We start from the raw sequence: 26,924 nt of genomic DNA, 5'->3' as shown, positions 1-26,924 counted from the left end.
ATAATCTCTCTTGACTTTTCGTAAAATTGATCGAAGACATTTATTATAATTTTCATATTTCTCAAGCGTTGCTATGCATGGGTCATTTATGTGATCAGTCCATAGTTTATTTTTCTTATTAATAGACTGGAGCAGTCCGTGACTAATCCTAATAACACTTTCCCAAGAAGTGGTCTCTAGATTTTGTTTATGGGTTTCCAAGTTCTAATCATTCAAATTCCAAGTTTTAAACTCATGCTTAATCAAACCATTAGGCTTAGGATGTTGATGCTGTATGTTGAAAATCGTAAGCAGAGGGAAGTGATCAGAAGTGTCAGATAGCAGAACTGAGGCCGATATTGGGTGCAGCGTCGAAAAAATGTTGTCAAGTAATGATTGTGAAGTGGCAGTTACTCGGGTAGGTATCGTCGTCGAGAGGTACATATTCGAAGCTGACATTGTACTCAGCAGATCTGCCGAACCGGAGGACAGAGGAAGAGTTAGATTAATGTTGAGTGGAGGGTATACTTCTGCAACTGTTATTTTCTTCAGTGAAGGTAAGGATATTTCAAGAAAAAGTGATTCATAAACGCCTTCGACGTTCCGTGTTAATTCTCTACTAATACACACTGAGTAGTCTTGCCCTGTTTAAATAGCTAAGCCTCCCCTACTCGTAGTCGATCTCTGCAAAAAATGGGAAGTGTATCCAGGTATTTCCAAAAGGGTATCTGTTTGTCCTGTTAGAAATGTTTCGTAAAGTCCGTTTACATCTGGCTGTAACTGTTGGCAGAAAATCATTAGATCAGAAAACGAAGAGCATAACCCTTGACAGTTCAGTTGTAGAACAGTAAGCTGAGACTCAGAACGTCCCCTACTTAAATTACATACTTCTTGATACCGGCTTCAAGGAAATTTAATTTCTCTTATCAAATAACGGAGAAACTGATTAATTATTAATTTCAAAATCAAAAAATTTTTCTTCTAGCTCTGTTAATCTAGCATTACTTTGGCTAGTTGATGAGGAAGGGTTCCGGGGGGGGGGGGTTAGAACAGAAATTCATTACTTACCAACATACTGAAGAAAGGCAATGGCTGTACCTATGAGAAGAGCCGCAGATCATTCTGAATTTTGCGCAAACCTGAACTTTTCTTAAAGTACTGAAAAAGAAAGCAAGAACACACGAAAAGAAAAAGCATCTCAACTGAAAAAAAAATACAGAAAAACAAAAAACAACAAAAACACTTCAAGATTATGCAAGTGGCAAATTACACATAAACACTGTTTCGAGGTGGAGTTATAATACTTAATAATTTATAATTTACATCTAATTTATCAATATCTAAAATCTACCAATATTCTCATCTAATTAATGCTTGCACCAGTACTATAATAGCCCATTATAGCACACACAATATAAATAAACAAAAGAACTCTATGCTTCCGAGTCAGAATCATTTGCATTGTCTGAGTCCGAGCCAGCGCGAGGAAGCTTGAGCGGATGATTGCTTTTTGAATCGCACGCGTTTCCGCTACTTTCTGACTCGCTACTTTTGAATTTCGCAGCTTATAACCAAGCGATAAAAGTTCTTTACGTCGTTTCCCGAGATCGGCTGGTGAGTTAACAAATACACTCAAACCGATTTTCTTAAGCTTAACACATTCTTTCATTATTTCTGACCGGTCGAGATTTTCAAGGTTAGCGAAAATCAGATCAGCAGACTTTTTACGTTGATCGCTATTTTTCAGTGTCAGACCGCTAGAACCAGATGACTTATTGTTTGACGGTTTCTTTGAGATCCTGTAGACCACATTTAGGCGTATCTGAGTTGCGGTAGCTATTCCAAGTTTCGACTCAAAGAAACCGACTACTTTCTGACAGAGATCTTCGTCTACTGAAGATTCTAGGCCGTGGATAACAAGATTCTTTCTCCTCGGGTAAAGTTCGAGTGAAGAGCAGTCGACTTCACTCTTACAAAGCTTAGATCTAAGCAGCCTGCTTTCCGACCTTAGAAGCTTATTTTCTTGCTGGAGCTTCGCAATCTTCTGGAGAACATCATCCATACGGTCATCAAAATGCTGTTTTGAGAGTGCTGTAATTATCAACTATAATGCCGCTATGCAGTTAAAAGTTAAAAGAAAAACATGGAAAGAGACTTACTCGCAAGGGCCCCTGTATGGTAATAGAACCAGCTATAACTCGGGACCACTTTCATAAAATTCAGTAGTATAAAATCCAAGATCGTCCGTCTGTGCTATAATGCTTATCCAAAGACTGAGAAGTCACTTGTAACTTTAATCTTTTATAGAGTATTTGTGACATTTCCGTAATCACTGACTTACTTATATTTTCAAGCTCAAAGAATGCAGTTCAAATAGATTCCTGATAGGAAGTAACTCTTTTGTCGTGTTGCACGGATCGACTCTTTGTCATGTTGCGCAGGTCAACTTTAGGAAGTAAATCCTTTTGTCGTGTTGCACGTGTTGCTGTCGATGCTTCTGCTTCTTATAGAAATTAAAAACAACAAACAGAGAAAAAAGAACAGTATCAAACAGTTGAACTTGAAAAGCAAAACTCCTTTTAACATCATCAGAACCAGCAGAGTGATACTTAATGATCCCATTCTCTACTGACTGAGTTAGCAGGCTTAGTTAGTTGGTTTTGTACATTCAGTGTAATACAGATACAACTTTAGGAAGTGCAACAGCCACAACTCTAGGAAGAAACCTAGGTAAGTTGTTGATGAGTGGTATAGAAGGCCATAAGTTTTTAGCAGCCTGGTGCCATGACAAAAAAGGGGGGAAAAACGGGATTTCTCTGAAGTTTACAGACATAGCCAGTTGTTATATGGGATTAAAAAGTACGATATTAATAGTGTAAGTTATAATTATATATATATATATATATTTATATATAGACCTATATGTATATAAATGTTAATGGAAGATAATGTAAAATGGACAAATTCATGAGTCCGTTAATTTTGAATTGAAGTTATCCAGTGTTTTGCAGTAGGTTGCATCAAGATATGGCTAATTGTAGAAAGAGACAAGCCAAGACAGATATTCCAAGTAATTGAGAGGCAAATGTTTAAATGGCTGCGGCACGGGTAAATGGCGGGAGTAAGTATGGTCACATTGTTTCACTCCCGCTTGTTTGTTATTGTTTATTTCAAACTACTAGTTTTTAGATACGCTTCTTTCATTTTTTTAGGGGAGGGGAGGAGGCTTTTAGAGTTTTATATTTTATTGCTTTTATTTTTCTTGCTGTTTGAAATTTGTTTTTTCCTTCACATGCGATGATTCATAAAATTTGTATTGAATCGTTTTTATTTCAATAATTGTGAAGGGCTAAAAATTGTGATTCTAGTCAACATACTTGTCTTCAACCCCCTCGACAATGACCCCAAATTACGTAAATGGCCCATTAAAAAAGCTAGAGGATTTTTAGTAGATTGATGGGATTTTTTTTACCTATTTTATAAGAAAAAAACAAAGAGAGAGGGATCTTTCACGAAAAGAAAACAGACGGGACTATGGCCAGGAGAAAGGTACCTCACTTTATTGTAATTCGTCTTACTGTTTACCAGCCTTGTGAATTTTTCGTTTTGTCAAGAATTATTTTATTGCCCTGTCAACAGTTAATAATGAAAAAAATTGCTTCTTCTGTGCCTTGGACACATAAGGTATATTTTGCTTAAACAGTCAAACAATCATACCAGAAACGATTTACCAGACTTGGATCTAATGCTCCATGAAAGATTTGTTAAAACTATTACAAAATGAAGTGATATATGGGGTCTATTATATACTTATGGACATAATGTCTGAGTTGTAAATAAAAAATTTAAACATGAATGTAACAGGCATTTTAAAAATTGATTTTGAAGTGACCCCGGATAATATCTAACAATTACATATTCGTCTTTTATTCCATGTTGAATGTTTAAAATTTGCAGATAAAGTTTGGACAAAGGTAATTATCACACAAGACTAAGTAAATAGTACAACAACAAAAAGGTAAGATAAAAAACAAAAACTTTAACAAGCTGTGAAAAAAACGAGGTAATTTCGAAGTAACAAGGTAATTTAATCAGAGGCAGGAGTGTCGTTTGGGGGTGGCAAGGGGGGCAGTTGCTCCCCCCCCCCAATAATACGAATAAAAAAATAATATATATCCTATGCCCTTTGACTATCTGGATATGGATCCCTCTCGCCTTCCCCCCCCCCCCCAAAAATAATGCCGGAGATTCAACCCTGATCAGAGGTAATTCTAATGGGAGCTTAATTTTACCTTTTATTAAGTCTAACTGTATCCATGTTAGAATAGCTTAAAGTAGGCTAGAAATTAGGTTGAACTGTAACAAGTTGAAGCACAAACGCTTTTGCATCTATTTGATGCATAAATGTATCAAAAGTCTAGAGATGTTTATGAGGGAAAAAAAAACAGTATTAATGTTACAGCCATTTTAAAATTTTATCTTGAACTGGCCCTGGGGTAGATAATTTCGGAAACCACACTGCCTTTCCATGACGATAAATAAAAGTTCAAATAGGGATAAAATCCTTTTAATAGACAGTGATAGAAATTCACTAAAAAATACCAGATATTTCGGTCACATATGCAGTTTTACTACTGATGATGGTCACTGCATATGTGACCGAAATATCTGGTATTTTTGGTGAATTTCTATCACTGTCTATTAAAAGGATTTTATCCCTATTTGAACTTTTATTTATGACCCTGGGGTATATCCTAACAAGTAGATGTTCATTTTTGTTATATATTGAATTTTTAAATTGTATATTTGCAGGTCAAGTTTGGACAAAGAATAGTGTCAACTTCGACTGGTGGGAAGTTGAGATGATATTTCGCGTAACGGGCCGGGGCAGGATTGGTGCAGACGGATTAGCATTCTGGTACACAGAAGAAAGGGGCACTTCCGGGCCTGTATTTGGTTCTAATGATATGTGGAAGGGATTAGGAATCTTTTTTGACTCATTTGATAACGACAATAAGCACAACAATCCCTATATAATGGCCATGGTTAATGATGGAACTAAAGTATATGACCATAAGAAGTAAGTTTTTGTGGTTAAGACTGCATAATTTTTTAATGCTAATATTATTGTTAAGGGCAATAGGTTTATTGTTTGCGTCTGAGTATTTCTTTTATTGAAGAAAATGACTTACAATTTTTATTATGTTATTTTTGTCTGAAAAATTCCTATACCTGGATTAAGGGGAGGGGGGTCTATTGTGCATCTTTTGCTTGGTGATTTATTCCAATGAGCATAAATCTTTGCCGTCACTAAAAGGGACATCTGACATTTTTACACTTATGAGATAATTGCTAAAAACCATTTTAAGATAACTTTTTATCCTATTTTTTATCGCACTTTTAAGTGTGATAAAAATGTGTTGTATATGTGATATCACACAAAAGTCGCACTGTTAGTTGCCAAAAACTGTTCTCAGCTGGAGAACCAGCATGTCTATATATGAAGTCACATTTTGATCCTCTTGATAAGCAGGGCTATATAGCCCTGCTGGCCCTCCTTTTGAGAACAGTTTAGCATATGATTTTTGGAAATTATCTCACAAGTGTGAAAATGTCATATGCAACCCTTAGGCATGACAACGACAGTATATCTACAAAATACTTGCTATTCATTTTTAGTTCCTGTTTCTTTTTTGTATATGCAGGTTTCACATTTGCATTTAAGGATATATAATTAGTTATAATTACTTATAATATATAATTAGTAAAATAAATCGTTGATCAGAAGCAAATTTATGCTGTAACGTAAGCCCTTAAATGGACCGAGATACTAGGAAAGGTGATGTATTTAAACGACTAAAATTTAAAATAAGGGTAAAAAAATATATACAATGCTTTTCTTTCTGTTATTGTTGTTTTTTTTTTTTTGTTTTTTTTTTTACTTTCAAGACACAACAAAAGCCTTTCAGCGATTGAGAAAACGAGAGATGCCTTGTTTTTGGGAAAATCCAAACTGTTAATTATCTTGGAATATACGGTAAAGTGCAAAGCCTTCCCTATCTACCGTAAGATATTCTAAAGTGGATTGGTACAACTGTTTGAGTTTAATGTTCAGTTTAAATACCATTTAAACCCATAAAGCTATTTAACTATGTTCAGTTTATTGGGATGGTCTATAAATCTCTGTTTAGCTCAAGCGCCTCAAGATGCTATAATCGCTTTTGGATTAGTAAAGCTGGAGTGACAGTTCAAAAACTCCTACATTGAATATAGAGAAGAAATATACTACAGGGGGATTTGGCTCTCTAAACATCATTCCTTGGCTGACTTCAGCGTTTTTTCTTTTAAAATTATATTCTAGTCAACAATATTATATCTTTCTTCCAATATTCCACCTGAAAATCTATAGGCGTCCCCAAACAGACTAGGTAATTGACTGCATGCAAAGGCCTAATCAATAATGAACAAGTTTGTTTTTGATAAACCAATCAAAATTGAATCAAACGTCTATCTATCGTTCGTATTTGGACGGAGTGGGGGATTACATCGTCTTGAATGTTCAAAACGCATTTAGCTTGTAAAATTTTAAATAAATGCAAGGTCTTTACTTAAAGATTGTATCTTAATTTAAAATAATATCCCAGAAAGTTTTTGAGGATGAGGATGTTGCCTACTAATGGCTAACATTCAGGTTGTGTTTGAATTTCCTTAAGGAATTTAGATTTTTGATTGCTCTAGTACGATTTACTATGTCAGAATTTTTGCTTGGTAGTATTTTGAACTCCTCCATGGCACAATCGTTGTCGTGTGGCTCAGAATGGCAAAACCACCAAATTATGCAGCTACATATTTGATACGATCAAGTCTGAGAAAAAAAAATATAAGAAAGAACCAATGAAAATGAATCCTTTACATCCTTCAATATTTAAATGTCGTATATTTCTGAATAGGGGCTTGAAACCTCCACTTTAAGGTCAAAATGCTTTGTTTATGGTATAATTTTCGTAAAGATTACAGTCCTTTAGTGGGTGTTTTTCCTCTTTTTAAACAATTATGCATATTTTCTTTATGGAAAAACTTTCAGTGGAGATACTTTATGATTAATGAATCTTACATATTTGGAATCAGCATGGAATTGCTCTTTATCTACAGTTCGTTGTCTTAAACCGTTCGATATCAGAGGTGCTAAGGGGGGGGGGGCGGTTAAGGATAAATTTGCCGACTGATTATTCTGAGCTCAGATTATCCAGAATGGACTGTTTTCGGTCGACACTATGATTAGTTCTTGCAAAGTTTTGCAATTTAGTTCTTGCAATTAGTTCATACAATTACTTTTGCCAGATACAATTACTAAATACTACCTTTTACTTATAACAACTTGTCAGAGCACCAAGCCGCCAGAATTCAAAACGGCTGCTCACCCTCTGCCTTCGCCCCAATCTGTTCAAATATTTGCTCTTCATCCCCTCCAGCGAAGTTCAGGTTTCCTTAAAATATTTTCTTATCGACTCTTTTACCTCATTTGCGAAGGGACTGCTTTTTTAGGACCCCAGGTAACTTGGTAAATTGCCGAAAGGCAATTTACCTTGGGCATTAAAGGCTACAGATTATCAGTTATCCAGAAACTCATCATCCGTAAAACATGACCAAACCACCTTAAACTTTCTTTCAATATTGCTGTGGAAAGCAGGATCGAACCCTATTTTTCGTACAGCCGACGAAACAGCCTATAAAGTGTATTAAAGTATTCTTTTGATTAGTCGTACACGGAAGGGGCTTTCTGACTCTGTTAATTTCGTTGCCTCTTCTTTTTCCAATATTGGACTTTCTCTGAATGTTGATAAGTGTGAGTTCCTCTCTTTTAATGTTAAATATTCTTCTCTTTTAATGTTAAATCTTCACCACTTAGTTGTCAAAATTTGTCTATACTTTTGCTGAATCCGTTAAATGGCTGGGAATCTCGATTACACGTAATTTACGGTCGTTTCGTTCGTGTGGAATTTCGGGCACTAAATTCAAGCTCCAGATATTTTTCATTGGAACGGGTATCTAGAACTACCTTCAAACAATTCCTTCAGAAAATAGCATATCATCCAGAATCAGAAATCTCAACAATCAGAAGCATATCTTCCTCAATTTTAGCGCCCATATTTCATAGCCATTCTTGACTGCTGTCATTCCCATTATTTCCACCATCCTAATTTCATTTTGAAGGCTGGTTCTCTTGTTCTTCCAAAACATTTTTCAATTGTGAAAAGCCCCCTACTTTTCACATTTTCTCTCCTTTCACTCTCTCTACAAATTACGCTACCTAGATAAGTGAAGTTAGTCGATTTTCTCATTATCATTATCACTTCTTTATCCGCATTTATTCCCAATTTCAGCGACTTAGTCCTCTAAAAATCAGTTTTCAATCTATTTTCACACCGTGAAGACTCTATTTTCAAACCTTCATTGCTAACATTTTTTTTCTAGGAAGTTCAAATCACCCGATCTGAATATTAATAATGGAACACATTTTTAAGTCAAGCCACTGTGGTTTCAGAACAATTTTACAGAAAATAAATTTATATCAGCTATTTGCATTCTTAAATATTGGATTTAGCCTGAAAAATTGTTAAATAAGACTACTTTTTTTATTATAGAGACGGATCATCTCAACAGATCGCTGGATGTCTCCGAGACTTCAGGAACAAGCCCTTCCCAGTTCGTGCTAAGATTGAGTACTATAAAAATTCTTTGACAGTAAGTGTTTAATAACGATTTTAAAGCTTTTTAGAATTCTATAGGTGAGATATTGCCAACTGAGGAATAGTTGTATATGGTGTGTACAATATGTTAAAACATAGCGAATAAAACGATAAAATTGATAATTATAATAATAAAATTAGTAATGAGTTATTTTTAAATAACAAAATTAACTAAAATTAATCAAGTAAAAATAACTAAGAATAAATTAACTTAAAATTGTCAATTATTAAAACTAATCAAATTATTGAATCACATAAAATAATTAGATAAAATGAAATAAAAACAATATATTAAAACATGATTGTCTCAAGTTCAGAAGTACCGAAACACGTATTTTTAAACTTCTATTCTTTTTTGTCTTATTTTTTGAAACTAGTATGCCCACCTCCTCACCATTTATTGTTGATGAAACGGATGCCAAATTAGAACGAATCAGTAAACATTATGTCGTTCTAGAGCCTAGTTAGAAAAAAAATGCAATGTAGAGCCTGGTTTGATTTGACGCGGTCAAGTCTATTGTTTTATTTGAACCTTTTTGTTGACAGTACTTTAAGGCCATTCGATATCTTAAAAATCATTTTGTGAGCCTCAGCGTCGGCTGACCGTCTCAAAGACAGGGCTTATCAGCAAATTTTCCCAGCATCACAGGGAACACCAAAGTTGTCAAATTACTCAATTATCTCCTTAAGATTTTGGTAAAAATTGATATGGTGATCTTGAATATGTCAACAGTTCGAAAAGTTATCGAGAGACTAGTTTAAATAAAGAAAATATAATATTTTACTAATTGTTCAGCAAAGCGCTTTCTACTCAATGTGCCTAAGGCAGGGCAGTATCCAGGATTTTTTTTTCGAGGGGGGGGGGAATTCTACAAAAGATTTTTTTTTGGGGGGGGGGGGGTATTGCAAAAAAACCTATAAAAACGCATCAAAAATTTGTCATTATTCATTTTGTTACGTTTTGACGAGTGGGGCAAAAATTGTCGGGGGTTTGAAACCCCCCCCCCCTGGGTACGACCTAGGTCTAAAGTATAAATGATACGTCCCCTGTGCTGACAAGGTTTTCAGTCAAAGCAGGTATCACGACAGGGAACTCCCAAGTCTGTCAAATTGCTAGAATGATATTTCCTTTGAGTTGAATATTTAATATTTTCCTAGCAGGTATTCTAGAACATTTTTAAGAGACTGCCATTTCCTGAACTTCAACAAGAAAATTCTGCTCAATTTAATCGGAAAAGCAAAACTCGCACTTTTTAATGAAGCAAGTTTCAATAAATCTGAAAATCTCAGGCACAAAACATGAGAAGTGAGATGTTTTTCTAAGGTTTTTGGGAAAGCAGGTGACAGGTTTACAGTTTTTGCTCTGTAGCTCTAAAAGCTATGGCAAGACCGCCCAATCAATTCTAAATAGTTTGTCACACAATCTGAAAAGTTCATAGTAGACACAATAGGGCGATTCTTTAAAGGTATCGAATTGCCTTAAAAGAGCAAATGAAAAAAAAATGATAATATTACTGTATATAATTAGTAAGTGCCCATAACAACTAGTTAATAACTGGATGTTATACACCAGGTAGCTGAAGTGAGCATTTCTCTGGAGCACTTTTACAGTCAGAGTCCAGTTGATTTCTGATGACTGAAAGGTAAACCCTGTTTTATCTTACGGCTGCGGGATTGAGTTTTCAGGAATTTTTTGGTGGGTTGGGAAGGATAACGATACTACTGATTTTGTGTTTAGGGGAAGAGGGAAAATGGTTTTCCGCCTATCCTCACAAAACTCTACGTATCGTTTTTTTTTTTCATTTTTATGTCTTTAGTCGGACAGGCTGTTTGTCTTGTTAATCATAAATTAGTTAAAGTGGATCATAAACCGTACATGATAAATTTAAGGGTGTTAATCATAAGTACTTCTTGCCATAAATAGGCCAATAAGGGTTTTCACCTGGATTGGGAAAATCAATAATAACGTCTCTAGTATACTTACTTAAATCTCATCCGGCTTCTGTGGCTGTATTGACGCTTACCCTCTTCTCACTAGGTGATGAATATGGCGACGGTACTCTGCCATCTAAGTCTAATTATGAGCAAATGTCTTGGATCAAATAAGCCGCCATGTGACTGACTATATGGGGTCCAGAATGAACTCCTTTATTGATCAGGATTTGATTGAACTGTTGGTTCTAGACCATGGTTGATACATGGTTGATGTCATACGACATTAAAAGAACTTTCAATAGTTTGGCATAGTGATGATGGTCAAGTGATGTGGAATTTGGTCGGCGTATATTCCACATTTTTATGAATACTCTAGCTCAAAGACTAGCGGAAACCCAACTTTTTTGGCAACGGGCAAGAATTATGCGTAACTTTCCAAAATGTAGTTTCATATGCATCAATCGAGTCTAACATCCACTCTACTAAAATAGAAGAGGTTAAACACTTACCACTTTCACGCAATAAACCGAAATCGGTTGCAGAGGAGGGGAAGAAACAGAACAAGACCGAAGCACCGCTCCCTACGATATGATAAGCGTTGGTCATCCTACTTATTACCTCCTATTAGATGACTCTTTCCTAATCCACAAGACACGTCATTTACCCGATCCATATACCAGACACGCCATTTATAAATATAGCCGCCGATATCAAGTCACCCTCTGGTGGAGAGATGCTAAAGGCGGCTAAGAAGCTGAAGTCCGGAAAGTCCCATGGGGAAGACCGAATTGCGTCTGAAATGATTAAATGTTCAGTAGCTGCATGCATAACTGTATGGACCACGTTTTTTGTATAATTTAGAGTACAGAAGAAATTCCTAAGGATTGGACAAAAAGTACTCTCGTCAAAATGTTCAAAAAAGGTAACGCTGCAAAGTGCGAAAACTGGAGAGGTATCAGCCTTGTATCTATACCTAGCAAACTATTGGTGACTATACTCCTTAACAGAATCCAACCAGCGTTGAACGAACATCTCCGAGAGGAGCAGCACGGATTCCAGCCAGACCGATCATATGCTGATCTTGTATTTACTCTTGGAATGCTGCTAGAAGAAGCAAATGAATGGCGCAATAAGACGTACTTGGTCTTTATAGACTTTGAGAATGCTTTTGACTCAGCAGATTGGCAAACGCTTTGGATGGTTCTCTAATATTACGGTATTCCTGATAAGCTCAATCGAATCATTGAAACCTTCTACTAAGACACAGAGTGCTGCATGAAGACAAGTGACGGGAGTACCCGTTACTTTCACATCATGACAGGGGTGAAACTAAGTTGTTTGCTATCACCACTGCTATTTATCCTTATCAGAGATTATATTCTCCAGACCTGTGACGGACATGGGATCCAGTTGGATAATAAGAGACTCGGAGATGTTTATTTCGCTAACGCTATCAGCCTCCCAGAGTCCTGCAAAAAAAAAAAAATTCCAGCATTACCTAAAACAAATCAGGGACGCTGCCGAACCTTTCGCCTTTAAGATAAATGCCACCAAAACAAAAAGTATGGTGAACACTGGATCTCCACTCGACCTCGAATGCAATAACCAGACGGTAGAGCAAGTCATGGAGTTCAAGTACGTAAAAAGTACCATCTACAATTCAGGATCTGGTCAGTGAGAAGTCTAGCAGAGGATCGGCCAGGCTAATGCATCTTTCAGGAAACTGTCTCAAATTTGGCGCTGCCAGAAGTACTCTCTCCAACTCTAGCTGATTCAGGAATTGAGGCAAAAAAGAGACAGCAAAATAAATATAAAAACAAATACACAAACATATTTGATGGCCAAGGCCATATTCAGAGGGGGAGGGGTTCCAGATTTGATTCCCCCTGAAATTTTTTCCGATGCTCAAAAACGTAACAAAAATGCATATAAACAAAAATTTGATGCGTTTTTAAACAATTTTTTTGTACTTATTATTTCTTATTAGTATTCAGACTACAGACTCGCTTTAAAATTTGTGTCACAACTTGAAAGTCTCCGTTTTATGTATCAGAACTTGAAATTCTCCGTTTTATAGAGAGAAATAACTGGTTTTCCAGAGTCCATATTACGGTTGATAAGTTCTTCATTTCGAGTACTAGGTGAGACCAAGATGTTACCTGATGTATTAATGCATTATTTTTTATGCTGTGTAACGACTTTAAACTAACCTAACCTAATACGAATCTTTTTGTGTTTCATTCACGTTCGTAAATAGATGGCGTTTGATTTCATTTCTGATAAGTAAGCTATAGCAGCAGAGTGTAATGGAGCAACGGGATTATCTTCAGTACATCTAGTATTAACATAGGCCTTGATTTTTAACAACATCTTCACAATGTCCCTAAAGCCAGACAGGGCTGCCAATGATAAGGCCATATATCCCTCTGCATTAAGTTTTTCTCTTGGTAAACTTAAGTTTACCAAGGTGAAATGTGTGGTCATTTAAAACGAAAGGGTAACCAGTATTGAAAATATGTTTTTCTAAATTTCTTTTAGACTAATTGGTTTTTGTGGCCCAAGAGCATGTGGCCCAAAAGCAATCTTTTTCTCCAAGTACGACCCAAAGAGTTGAAGATAAAATAAGCTTTTGACGTACAAGAAAACAAATGGGAAAATAAGATATTTGGCTGGTTTGGAAACACTACCTCACGTAAGGATTGTATCTGAGGGCACGTTGGGGTATATTCAGCTTTAGTCGCGACGAAGTAACGCACACAGTCACAATCAGCAGAGTTGTAGTTGCAGTCCCAAGCAATCGCAGTCACTGACTAAAGTGGTTGCAGTCGCTGGAGGCAGTTCAACAGCAACGTCCTCTCTACGCTTTACTATGGTAATGAAACTTGGCACATAGATCAATAATTTAAAAAAAACCCTCTCATTTGAAAAAGTGTGTTTAAGGCACATTATAAATAGTCACTAGTCCCAAAAGTAACAAACGCTACTATACGACTGAAGACATCAGCAAATGATAACCAAAGTGATCTAATATAGGAAGTGGAGATACCTCGGTCATGTGATCCGCATGCCCGAAATTTGACTACCGAAGGTTATCCTTCAGTGGCAGTCACGTGGTACCAGAAGAAGAGGACACCCCGAAAACGCTCTACGACGCAGCTACCGGGCTGACCTCACAAATGTCAATGCCTCAATTCAACCTGAATGGGAAGATGTCTGGGCGGCCGCAGCGATGAGAGATGACTGGTGACTCTTCTTAAATGCCCTAAGCGCCTCTGGAGGCACAGGAGAATCTAAAGTAAGGTAATCCACAAGACCCCGAGGAAGAACGAAGTTTTTTTTCTAGTAGTTTCGGTAAATGTGTAAAAAAAGGTAACAACGGTGATTACCTCGAATATGCTATACATCTGTACTTTAATAAATCACTATAATTTAGTCTTCTCAATATGGTACCCCGTGGCTATTTCCCGGTACCACGAAGGAGTTTGATCTCAGTTCCTCCGCTTCGGTCGGAGAGTTGCACTACTATGGTATTTAAAAAAAAAATAGAAAAAAGTATTTTATGAGGATTTTAATCTGTAGGTCGCTATTGTCATTTGGATAGTTTCAAGGATATGATTCAGAAGGAGTTCTCGGGAGGCTCTGGAATATCAAACAGCTACATTAACAAATTGTTAAATGTTCAGATTCTGTGTAAAAAAAAAAGAAAAAAAAATCACGTCCAAAGCTATTAGCATTTGAAATATCGTTCTACTAAGTAATATTGATAGAAAAAGAATTGTTTTATTTTTTAGACCGAATCCAAATATTCATCATTTTATAGTCATTTGTGATTTAAAACTTTTCAACCATCCCCCCAAGCAAAAAAAAAAACACACAAAAAATTGTGTTCTTTTTTCTTTAGGATTGTCAAATAATTCCTTCAGTCTGGGACCTCATAGACACCCTTTATTCATTGGATGATTGTATCGTCTATACATTGTTATGCTTTCTCTTATTGTTTCCTATTAAAAAAAAGTCTGTCGTTTTTCCCCTTTTCATAATGCATTATCTTTCACTTGGTATACATTTATGTATACTAATTTTTCGCATACTAATGTATACTTACGTACACTAATGTATTTTATGTATACTAATATATATTTTTGTGTTAATGCTTTGTTTACTTTTCAGGTATACTTCCAAAGTGGCATGACAAACAATGAGAAGGAATACGAGTTGTGTTTCCGGTCTGAGAACGTGGTTCTCCCTAAAGGTGGCTACTTTGGTATTACCGCTGCCACCGGTGGTCTTGCTGACGATCACGATGTTCTCAAAGTAAGTTGCATCTGCACATAAAGAAAAGTATGCTCATTGAGCACGAGCAAATAAAAACCGCATTTAACATTTGGGTTTGATATTTTGGTATTAAGACTTTTTTGGCATCATGACATTTTTATTTATTACAAAATGTCATTGGGGCCGATCTTTTAATATTGGTCCAACCAACGCTCCTCCTCGTAGACAAAATTCCAAATTTGTGGCACAAAAATGGCGCCCTCCACTGCCAGCAGATTGTAAATCAGACTATTTAAACTTTGATAGATATTTAAGCTTTGATAGTTTTTCACAATATCTCAGGAATTGAAATGTTTATTAGGGCGTATTTGCTTTTGACAAAAGGGCTTTTTGTTAAATGGTTTTAAAGGGTAAACGTTAAATAAACATTTAAAATTACCCAGTAGCAATATTCATATTACTCGTAAATTCTTTCAGTGCTATAAACTTTATCGTAAAAAGTGGAGTAGGTTAGCCCCCCTAATATTCGGAAATTTATTTCCGCTTTAATTTTTGATGTTGCTCTTTACTTTTATTTGATAAATCTTCTTTTTTGTTCTATTACCGTTAAATTTATTCTAATGTAAACGATAAATCATTCTGTTTGGGATTGTAATCTGTGATTGTAATCCACTGCCAGCAGATTGTAAATCAGACTATTTTAACTTTGATAGTTATTTAAGCAATCCTTTTATTGCTATTTTCTTACGTTTTCATACGCCTGTCCTGTTTCGCCCCCATGTTTCACTGAACATCAGACATCTAAAACTGAGAATAGTCAGAGGGCTCTAAAAATGTTTTATTCTTTTTCTTCCTTTAATCCTTATAAGGGGATTAAAACCAGCTTCATATGATCTTCTTGGAAATAGAACGATATTAACTTATCACGGACTTCTGACTGAAATGCCTACAGTCGACTTTCACCGTCACTTTCTCCCTCTCGACCAAGACAGCTTGGCAACTCAGCACGATATTAGACTTTCTAGAAAGAATGTCTGCAGTCTTTTATTTCAAATTAATTTCAATTTGGCAAGGGAAATGTATCGTAGTTCCTTAGTACGGTATTTGACATCTTCCTTATTTCGTACTGTTTTATTTATGTTGTGTTTGTGCAGTATTTGATATTTTCCATATATTTGTATTGACATTTTTCATATCTAAAGAAAAATATCATAATTCCTTTGTGCAGTATTTTATTCGTCATTTTAACCATCGATTTTATTATTTGACTTTTTTGTAGATCTTACTATATAAACCGCGCAGTAGTACTTGCTACTATTGGATTTTTGCTCTTATGTTTTTTTTTTAGCTCTTTGCATTATTTGATTCTTTTTTTTTTAAATATTGGCATGCTTGTGCTAGCTGAAAGTACCAAGGACCTTAAAATAAAAAGAATTTTTGCCACCCTTTGAGGCAAATTTTTTGCCCTTAAAAAGGGCGAAGCATTTTTTTTTGTGGGGGGGGGGAAATAAAACATCCGTCTTGGATCTATTTGTACCTAAAAACCACGATTTTATAAGATTTTTCTTTTGGCTGTTTTAAAATTATGAAGTCTGGGGCAATACCAGACTTTATTTTTTTTGTGGGGGGGGGGGGGGAAATAAAACATCCGTCCTGGATCTATTTGTACCTAAAAACCACGATTTTATAAGATTTTTCCTTTGGCTGTTTTAAAATTATGAAGTCTGGGGCAATACCACAAATTCGCCAGTGTTGCCACATTTAATAACGAGAAAAATAAGTAAATCTAATTTTCTATATTTAATAAATTTTGGCCATACAAATTCGAACACTAATAATTTGTTGATTCCCAAGCACAAAAACACCTTCAAAGGAAGCCTGCAACTTTTTAAGCAGTAAGGTGTGATATGTTCCTACCTTATTTTAATAACCTTTTTCTTTCTTTCTTTTTTTTTGGCGCCACCTACTACCAAAAATTGCATATGGAGGTCTTTCTTGGACCTCCATAATCTGATTGATTTTGTACAGTGAGAATGACGAGAATGACAGTATATGTTTATTCATTTGAGTTTTTTTTTTTTTTAATGAAGATGCAACAAAAGATATTTTCAAAAACTATAGAGGAAATTTTTTTTTCGATTTTTTAATCAAAGTACCAAATAAGGCAGTTTTAAGATCTCAGGGTTGGGGAAATTGTCCCCCTGTTCAACGTACCCCTCCCGCAATTGGTGTCCCTGTTTTTCTTATTTTATAATCATGATGTTTACTCCCGATTGAGGGCAGGGTGGCAGGAGTATGGGTGCTGCGGGTGGTAGCTACCCCATTATTACAGAATTTTTTTTTGTTTGTAGTATAAAAGAGCTTATTAAAATGCTTACCACGCTGCTTTTGGCACGCTGGACCTGAAATCCTTTTTCCTTGAGGACAGGGGTTTCAGTCCCGGTGTTTCTTGTTATTTGGTTTGGAACAAGGGTCAGTGATGTAACTCTGTCAGCTCAGCCGGAACCAAAGTAGTTCTAAATGAGTATCCGGAGAAATCGGAATGTATTCAGAAAGGGTGTGCAAAAGCACAGGATGGCTGGCCCCCAATCGCTCCATGTACTTTCTAGATGAATGGCCGTGAAATGGAGATCAGCGCCGCCGGTTAGGATTGTAAGATTCAAATGCCGCATTTTAAACGCTTACCGGTGCAAAATAATAGGTGCGTCATGAACGCCACCAGATACTTTTCCAGGGGGCGCAGTTCTGCCATACTTATTTAACAAGCAAAGAAAATTTTATAATTGACTGGTAGACAATATAAGCTTCTCAACATACAGTAAAAGAAAACTCGACGGTAAAAAAAAAAAAAATTAACTTTTTTTGTTCAGATCTTGAGAAGGCAATTTAAGTGAGAAGAAATTCAAAAGAAGATTTTTTTTTTTTTTAATTTTTTGGTTCATAGATTTCTGCTTTTTAGTTTTTTAGTTTTTATATTATTTTTTTAGTTTGTGACAATTAGTTTAACTCCGTCTCAAGTTTATTAATATGAGTTTATTTTTGAAAACTTTCTACCTAATGCACAACGAGAAATGATTAAAGTGGTTAAAGGGTTTATATGTTTTCGTTTCATTGTGTTAATAAGTTATTAAAAAAAAAAAAAAAAACTAATTTCAAAAACTAATTCATGAGGTTTTGATCATAGTAAAAAAAAAGCAGATTTTAATTTCAAGATAACCTCAGTTGAAGTGTGTAATTGTCGGTTAAGCCATTTTCCACTGATTTCCTTAAAATTTAGCATTATACCTTGTCACTCAATTGGAGCTAGTACAGTCATGATAACGTCTTGGTTTTGAAGAAACGTGTGAAAATCCTGGAACAGTACTGGTAGAAACGGGCCAAATATTGCCCTTTTTAGCTCCAATTGAGTACTCAAATTAATGCTAGTAGAGTCATGATACCATCTTGGTTTTTAAGAAACGTGTGAAAATATGGCTCTTTTTCGCCGAACGGGCCAAAATATAAATACACAAACGGGCCAAACGGGAGCTTAAAAAGAGATTTTTCCTCCTTTTTTTGCTCCTCCTTATAGATTTGTTTTTTAGTTTTTGACGAATAGTTTAACTCCACCTGAAGTGATGGACAAGGCAAATCAGAGTATCAATCAATTGGAGCAAGAAAAACTGGCTAAAGAATATGAGCGCTATCAGGAAAACTTTCAGAAACAAAAGGACGAGTGAGTTTTAATTTTGTTTGTTTACTTAACAGCTCTAAATTGGTACCATGAGGACTTGGTTTTGAACCAAGTCCAAGTCTATGAGGACTTGAGGTCCATGTGGACTTGGTTTTCGAGTCTTGGTGTCACTGGTTATTTATATTGTCCGAAGGGCGAGGGTTCGAATCCTAATGTATCCAATTATTTGGTTCTGAACGGGGGTCAGTGGTGTGACTCTGCAAACTCAGGCAGAATCGACCCAGTTCTAAATGGGTACCTGGAGAAATCTCCCACTGCAATTCCTGGCTGACGGGCCGTGAAACGTAGATCAGCACCGCCGGTAGGGATTGTAAAGTCCAGTGCCGTATTCTTTACCTCTTTTTTACCTTACTGTCGTAAACTAATAAGAAAATAGTCTCGAATAAAACAATAACAACTTGGTCAGGATTTCCATTGTTCCAAAGGAATAAATTTGGCTCCAATAGTGGACGAAAATAAGCATTGTAGAGTCGGTAATGAAACGTGTGATTTTTCGCTTGAAACAGCTTGAGGGTATAATTTGATTTTTTAAAGTAGCAAGGACATTAAAAATTAAGTTTGATACTCTAAGTTGGTTTTGTAGGAAGATATACAGTCATATAAGTTATAAATAAATAAGAAAACCTGGGATCTCAATTTTTAATGAAAAAGACCTCCATATGCCGCCATCTAGTTTTAAACTTAGCTGGCGTGAAGATTGAAAATAAGGAACGTGTGTGGAAAGATCAGCACAAAATGAGCGAAAAAATATATAATCATGGAACTCTAGAAAGAGTAATTGTCCTGAATGCTGTAGCAAAAGATCAATTGTCAGCAATCTGGGAAAAAAATACTGTGTTTTGCCACCAGACCAAAAAATTTCGTAACGTTCAAACTCTTAAAAGGTAACTTTTTCGTAATTTTTGATAGGAAAGTCTCTTTTCAAGGCAGGGTGCCTTAATTTTGCTATCAAGAGCGGTACTTAAAGGGAGAAGGGGACATTTTTGCCTGTATAATTTGAAAAATATGTTGTTACAGTATCTCATTAAAAATCCTCCCTTCAACTTATAAAAGATGCCTAAAAAAGTATACAATAATAACAATTCATGCTTCTTTATCTTTAGGAAATTCTCATCTATTCAACTGTAAGTGCTTCTTCCAGTTTAGCTGCACAACAAAAAGGCATCCCCCCCCTCCCCGATGCGGGTACATAATCCCAGGCTGCTATTTTGCTTATTTTGTTGTTGTTGTTTTTAATTGCTATTATTGGTGTTTTAAACCAAAAGTTGATGAGTTATACATACAAGATAAAAGGTAAATCAACAAACACAGGACAATTTAGAGTTTTTCAGAAAAGAAGATAACCAACTAGATTTTTTTGTTAAATTTCATTAAAAACAATCTTAATAAATCCAGCTTCTTAAAAAGAACTTAAAATCATTTTAATCGCTCCCTTCCCGTCTAATATTTTAGATTGGCTCGGTCCCAGTCCCACATCCACAAGCTTCAAATTTGTATCACTCCAAGATGAAAACTTGAGCAATTCCGAGTGACAGAGTTTATGTTTTGTTTTTATTTTATTGAATAAAAAATATTTCAATCGTTGTCTTCAGTTCTTATACGAAACAGCAGTTATTTTACACAAAATGCCTTTTTCAGTTTGTAATTTAGATCGTATCCAAAAGAAATCGTACCAACCCAATCAAAAGAACTCAACCCAATCAAGATCGTACCAACCCAACCAAAAGAAAGCAAGAAATAGAAGAAGAGTTCTTACAATTCAACCCCAAGAATGTTATCCTAAACTGTTTTGATGGGTCTCACAAGTCCAGGCACGTACAAAGAATTTCTAGGGGAGGAGGCTAAACAATAAAACAAAGTTAAACTCATTTTCAAAATGAACTAAAAAATAGAGAGTAAACTAAAAAAAAATTTCTCAAGAATATATGAATATAATCGAACATGAGGGGCAGAAAAAGCATTGGGTTTTACATAACATAAAACAGCAAATTTACCTAGGTTTTAAATGCATAAACGGAAAAAGCCGACGAGTTGAGGAAAACAAATAAAAAAGATCAAATTATGCAAAAAGGAATCGATTTTTTGCCCGAATTTTCACTTATATTTATAAATGCTGTAAAAAAAAATCTTTAATATTTAATTTTTCCAATTAAAAAAAATATAATATCTCATCAAAGATTACAACATAAGTTAACATAGCCTCGGGAAGCGCTCTTACCGGTGTGCTGTACTGAAGAAAGTGGGAAGTAACTGAACATTCGGAAGTGGTTGAAAAATAGTTCACGAACTAAAAAAATTGTGAGACAAAGAAATAACTGGCAGACGGAACAAAAAGATCAGTGAGTTAATAAAGACGAACTGGAAATGATTTAATTAAAAAAAATTAGGGGGGATAATAAAGACCCTATCTAATGAAGAAATGCCAAGAAATTCGAAGAAATTTAAATTTCAGGGGGTTGGGGTCCCAGTCCAGCCTGCGTGGTCCCTATGAATCAGTTTTTAAGTAAACTGTAAGCCTACCCTATACAGACACAAGACTGTTTATCTTCTTCATAAAAATGGGCATTAGTCTAGTTGTCTTTTTTGTAAAGCCAATTATTTAGTGATTGTCCTTTCCTGAAGAAAACATGCTAAACACACAAGCAGTACCCTTAAATTCTTCATTTTATATTATTTCGATATATCATGGTCACCTATATAGCTCTAAGAGTATATTAAATAAAATCAATCAATAAAATTCTTACTTTACAATATGAAAGAACACGAAAGAATATAACAAGAAAGAATGTCATCACAAGATTCGACACACCAATGAAATGAATTTATACAGTTATATATGGGACCTCAGATGGGCAGGGGGCGGGGTATAATGTCAAAAAAGTAACCATGATATTTGTAAAAATTATAGCATAAAATCTAAAATTCCGGATCAACTACCCCCCCCCCCCCTCCTCCTCCTCAATGCTTAGATATAACCAAAAAATGGCTTATTTTTACAGTTTCATATATTTTGTTAATATCAGCTGTTCATAATCCTATATAAAAAGAGCGGGTTTTGTATATAACCTGACTTCTCGCGTGTGTACCAGTTAATTATAATCACTTATTTGAAAAGAAATTATAAAGGAAATAGCTTTTATTATTACTTACTTGTTTTTATTATACATTTTAATGTTAATTAATGAAAATTAATGTTAAGAAGACTAAGTCCCTAAGGCTAAGAATAAGTGAAGATGAAAAGGTGACGTTGGGTAATGAAAAGATTGATCAGGTGGACAGCTTCACTTACCTTGGTAGTATTATTAGTAAATAGATGGTGGGAGCAGTGAAGACGTTAAAAGCAGAATAGCCAAGGCTCATGGTGTTTTTTCACAGTTATGAAAGTACTAAAAAATCTTTGGCTTAAAGAGCGAGGTATTGACTAGGGGGTGAACCCAATCATACACGTAATATTTTTTGTTCGTTTTAAGTTTTGATGTTACTCCTTATTTTCAGTTGGAAAACTTGTTTTTTTTATATTTAATTTCTGATCTTCTTTTTTAAATAATGCTGGGAAATCCGGCGCCACCTTCATAGCAATGTCCCTTCCCCCTTGAAAACTTCCTTCATGGAAAGATATTCCCACATAACCCCAGACCCACCCACCCCCCTATTACCAGAAAAAATCCCCCCTGAAAACGTCTATATACTTCCTAATAACAAATACTATATGCTAACATTTGGTAAAGTTCATAACTTTCAGCCCTTCCCCCGGGGACTTCGGGAGATTAAGTCATCATAAAGGACATAGTTATCTTATTTTCAACCATGATGAACAAAATGGCTATCTCAAAATTTTGATCAGGTGACTTTGGGAAAAAAATGAGCGTGGAAGGGGGCCTCATTGCCCTCCATTTTTTCGGTCACTTAAAAAGGGAACTAGAACTTTTAATTTCCGTTCCAATGAGTCCTCTCACGATATTCTAGGACCACTGGGTCGATACGATCACCCCTGGGGAAAAAAAAACAAATAAACACGTCTCCTTGATCTTTCTTCTGGCAAAAAAAAAATGCAAAATTCCACATTTTTGTAGATAGGAGCTTGGAACCTCTACAGTAGGGTTTTCTGATACGCTGAATATGATGGTGTGATTTTCATCAAAGTTCTATAACTTTTATGGGGTCTTTCCCCCTTTTTTCGAAAATCAGCCAAATTTTCTCAGGCGCGTAACTTTGGATGGGTAGGACTAAACTTGATGAAAGTTATATATTTGAATTCAGCATTGAAATCTGATTCTTTTGATGTATCTATTGGTATCAAAAACCTGTTTTCTACGTGTTTCGGTTACCATTGAGCCGGGTCGCTCCTTACTTACAGTTCGTTACCACGAACTGTTTGATCAGTAAAATTCTTCTTTTTACGCCTGGCTCTGAAAATATCCCTTTTATTGCTTGATTTTTATATATTCCCAATATACTTATTTCCACTAATTGTTCAATGGTGAATGGATATGATGCTCACTGATAAGATGAAGATCCATTGGGCGTTATAAACGTCTGGTTTGACTTGACAGAAAAGCATCGTAAAATTGCCGTATTAGTTTCTGTTTTTTTTTTTTTCTTATTTTCTTTTTTTTATTTGCTTCTTCTTTTATTTTCACGGCAACAAAGCAAAAACACTTTAAAATATTGTAACAATTAAAGGGAAAAGCGTGGAAATCTCGGTTGAAATAGACGTGGAAAAACCCTGTGGAAATGGACCTAGATTGGAGCCAGACGATAGAAATGTTTTCATTTTGACGTCCTTTGAACTTTAAAATGGTCTCGAAGTCCTTTTTTGCTCTTTTTTTTACTAGATGGGCTGTATCAAACATAAAAATATATATTTATAAATTGATATCGTAAAGAAGCTAGAAGGCCTTTTAAATTTAAGACTTATTGGAAAAAATAATGTTTTAGTTAAATAATTTCTTAGACTATACTGCTTCGCTATTTACAGAATTTAAGAGAGAAAAAACGAGTGTGATTTCAATAAAAGAGTGGAACAAATAAACAAACAAAACAACAAACTTTAAATAATAAAAATCCGAATATATCAACTCAACGTCCCTGTGCCTTTATCAACGGAAAAAAAAAAATAAATTAAACAGAATATATAAAAAAAGACGAAAAACACAAACACAAACAAAACTTTTGTTGTTTGTTTGTTTTTTGTCTTTTGCCTTCTATGTTGTGTTTAATTTGATTTAACTTATTTTCCGGTAATAAAGGCCCCCAATTGTGGTGTTGAAAAATTTGGATTTTATTATTTAAAGTTTGTTTTTGTTTTGTTGTTGTTTTGTTCCACTGTATTTTCTCGTTTTTTCTCTCTTTAAATCTGTAACGCATTAGTTACTAATTTGTTTTAGGTCTAGAATTGTTCCTATTCTTTTTCACTTACGTTTATTTTCCTTTTTTTTATATAGCGCCAATTACTGCCAAGTAATTACTGCAATTACTGCCTTTTTTTAACTGCACGACTGTATATGACGGTCTTTTTCATTTCCAAATTTTCTAAAACATATATGGTTGTGTAAGTTTCATAGGCAGTGCATAGCGCTGTCTAAGTAAAGAACGATGTGGGCACAATGTATTATTTATTTTTTTTTTCTTCTTTTTCCATACCAGGGCACTTCGTATCGAAGGAGTTGTCGTAGAAACTTCGAAAAGGGCTCATTCGATTGGAAATTGGAGTGGCTTGTGCTCTTTTTAATAGTCAATACAGATTGGAAGACAACTATCACCCCGTCCACGACCACCATTTCCCGAAAACACACCCAATCAAAATTTAAGATAGCTATTATGTTCAGCGTAGTTGATTTCCAGATAGAAATTATTTTTTTTAGGACACTCCCTCGCACTCTTTAGGGCAAGGGTTAAAAAGTATGCTTAGGGGGCAAATCCGGTTTGTATCGAAGGCATTCTCGTATAAACTTCAAAAAGAGCGCATTCAATTGTAAACTGGAATGGCTAGTGCTCTTTTCAATAGCTGAAAATAATTGGAGGGCAACTAAACTCCCTTTCACGCCCACCATTTCCCCAAACACATCCAATAAAAATTTTGAGATAGCGATTTTATTGAACGTAGTTTTAAGCTCTGTAAATTAAGTCTTTGAGAATGACAACCCCCTCACAGCCGTCAGGACAAGGGTCGTAAGTTGTGCCCTGGGGGCATATAAGTTTTTATTGAAATCTTTGTCCTATAAACTTCTAAAAGGGCTCATCCGATTGAAAATTGAAAGGGCTAGTGCCCTTTTTAATAGTCAAAAGTGATTGGAAGGCAACTAACACCCCTTTCACGCCCACCATTTCCCCAAACATATCCAATAAAAAATTTTAGATATCCATTTTGTTCCACGCAGTTTAAAGTTCAGGAAATAATACCTTTGAGCAGGACACTCCCCCCACAGTCTTCAGGGCAAGGGTTATAAGTTATGCCTTGGGGACGTAAAAAGTTTTTATTGAAATCGTTGTGGTAGAAACTTGAAAAAGGGCTCATTCGATTGGAAATTCAAAGGGCTAGTGCCCTTTTTAATAGCCAAAAGTGATTTGAGGGCAACTAACCCCCCTCTCACGCCCACCTTTTCCCCAAACACATCCAATCAAAAGTTTTAGATAGCTATTTTATTCAACGTAGTTGAAAGTTTTGGAAATTAGGTCTTTGAGGATGACAACCCATCCCCCCCCCCACAACCGTCAGGGCAAGGGTTGTACGTTACGCCCTGGGAGCATGTAAGGTTTTTGTGGAAAACGATGTTGTAACATCAAACATCAAAAAGGGCTCATTCAATTGAGAATTGAAAGGGCTAGTGCCCCTTTAATAGTCGAAAGAGATTGAAGGGCAACTAACCCCCCTCTCACGCCCACCATTTCCCCAAACACATCCAATCAAAATTTTGAGATATCCAATTTTTTCAACGTAGTCGAAAGTTCTGGAAATTAGGTCTTTTAGGATGATAACCCCATCAGGGGTTGTAAGTTGTGCCCTGGGGGCATATAAGGCTTATATAGAAAGTTTTTGTAGAAATTTCAAAAGGGGCTCATTTGATTGGAAATTGAAATTGCCCTTTTTAATAGTCGAAAGTGAGTGGAGAGTAATTAACCCCCTCTCACGCCCACTGTTTTCCCAAACACATTCAATCAAAGTTTGGAGATAGCCATTTTGTTCAACGTAGTTGAAAGTTCTGGAAATTAGGTATTTAAGGATGACAAGCCCCCCAGAGTCCCCAGGGCAAAGGTTGTAAGTTATACCCTGGGGGTATATAAGGTTTTTAATGATGTAGCTGTCTTAAAAACTTCAAAAGGGGCTCACTCAATTGGAAATTGAGAGGGCTAGTGCCCTTTTTAATAATTGGAAGTGATTGGAGGGTAACTAAACCCCCTCTCACGCCCATCATTCCTCCAAACACATCCCATCAAAATTTTTAGATAGCCATTTTGTTCAACGTAGTTGAAAGTTCTGGAAATTAGGTCTTTGAGGATGACAACCCCCCCCCCCCCAGGCCACCGGGTGAGGGTTGTAATTTATACCCTGGGGGCATATAAGGTTTTTATTTAAAGCGTTGTCGTAGAAACTTCAATGGGGCTCATTTGATTGGAAATTGAAAGGGCTAGTGCCTTTTTTTAATAGTTGAAAGTGATTGGAGAAAGAATAACGCCCCTCTCACGCCCACCATTTTCTCAGACACATCCAATCAAAATTTTGAGATAGCCATTTTATTTAAGGGGTAGTTGAAAGTTCTGGAAATTAGGTCTTAGAGGATGACAACCACCCTCACAGCCCTTAGGGTAAGGATTGTAATTTATGCCCTGGGGCCATATAATGTTTTTGTAGAAATTGTCGTCTTAAAAACTCAAAAAGGGCTCATTCGATTGGAAATCGAAAGGCCAAATGCCCTTTTCAGTAGTCAAAAGTAATTGGATGGCTTGGAAATTTTATAATGAATATCGATGTTGGTATAATATATTATTTTGTTGTTGTTGTTGTTGTTTAGGCCAGGGCACTTTGTATCGAAGGAGTTGTCGTAGGAACTTCGAAAGGGCTCATTCGATTGAAAATAGAAAGGGCTGATGCCCTTTTTGCACTTCACTGAAAAAAATACAAATGAATGTGCAATTTCAGTTTAATATACATATACTGATATTTAGTAATCAAAATGTTAATATTATTTGATTTATTAAAGTTATTAAAGTAAAAACATTTATATTTTTTTCAGTAAAGTGCAAATTATGTT

The 26,924-nt window shown here is 35.6% G+C and overlaps 1 protein-coding gene across 1 annotated transcript in view; it reads left to right on the top strand.

Annotated features, from left to right (window-relative positions):
- ergic53 (lectin, mannose binding protein ergic53) overlaps window positions 1–26,924 on the top strand; it is an 88,154-nt gene that overhangs the window by 43,571 nt on the left and 17,659 nt on the right. The window contains exons 3-6 of the mRNA XM_089102795.1: window positions 4,792–5,059; window positions 8,625–8,724; window positions 14,835–14,978; window positions 18,524–18,654. Coding sequence (XP_088958921.1) covers window positions 4,792–5,059; window positions 8,625–8,724; window positions 14,835–14,978; window positions 18,524–18,654 — 643 coding nt within the window. The remainder of the gene's footprint in view (window positions 1–4,791; window positions 5,060–8,624; window positions 8,725–14,834; window positions 14,979–18,523; window positions 18,655–26,924) is intronic.

Source organism: Artemia sp. Qi Xiang Cuo, chromosome 16, assembly GCF_049724085.1.
Source record: "Artemia sp. Qi Xiang Cuo chromosome 16, ASM4972408v1, whole genome shotgun sequence".
Lineage (NCBI taxonomy): Eukaryota > Metazoa > Arthropoda > Branchiopoda > Anostraca > Artemiidae > Artemia > Artemia sp. Qi Xiang Cuo.
The sequence above is the reverse complement of the archived record's forward strand: the minus strand, read 5'-3'. Positions and strand labels throughout refer to the sequence as shown.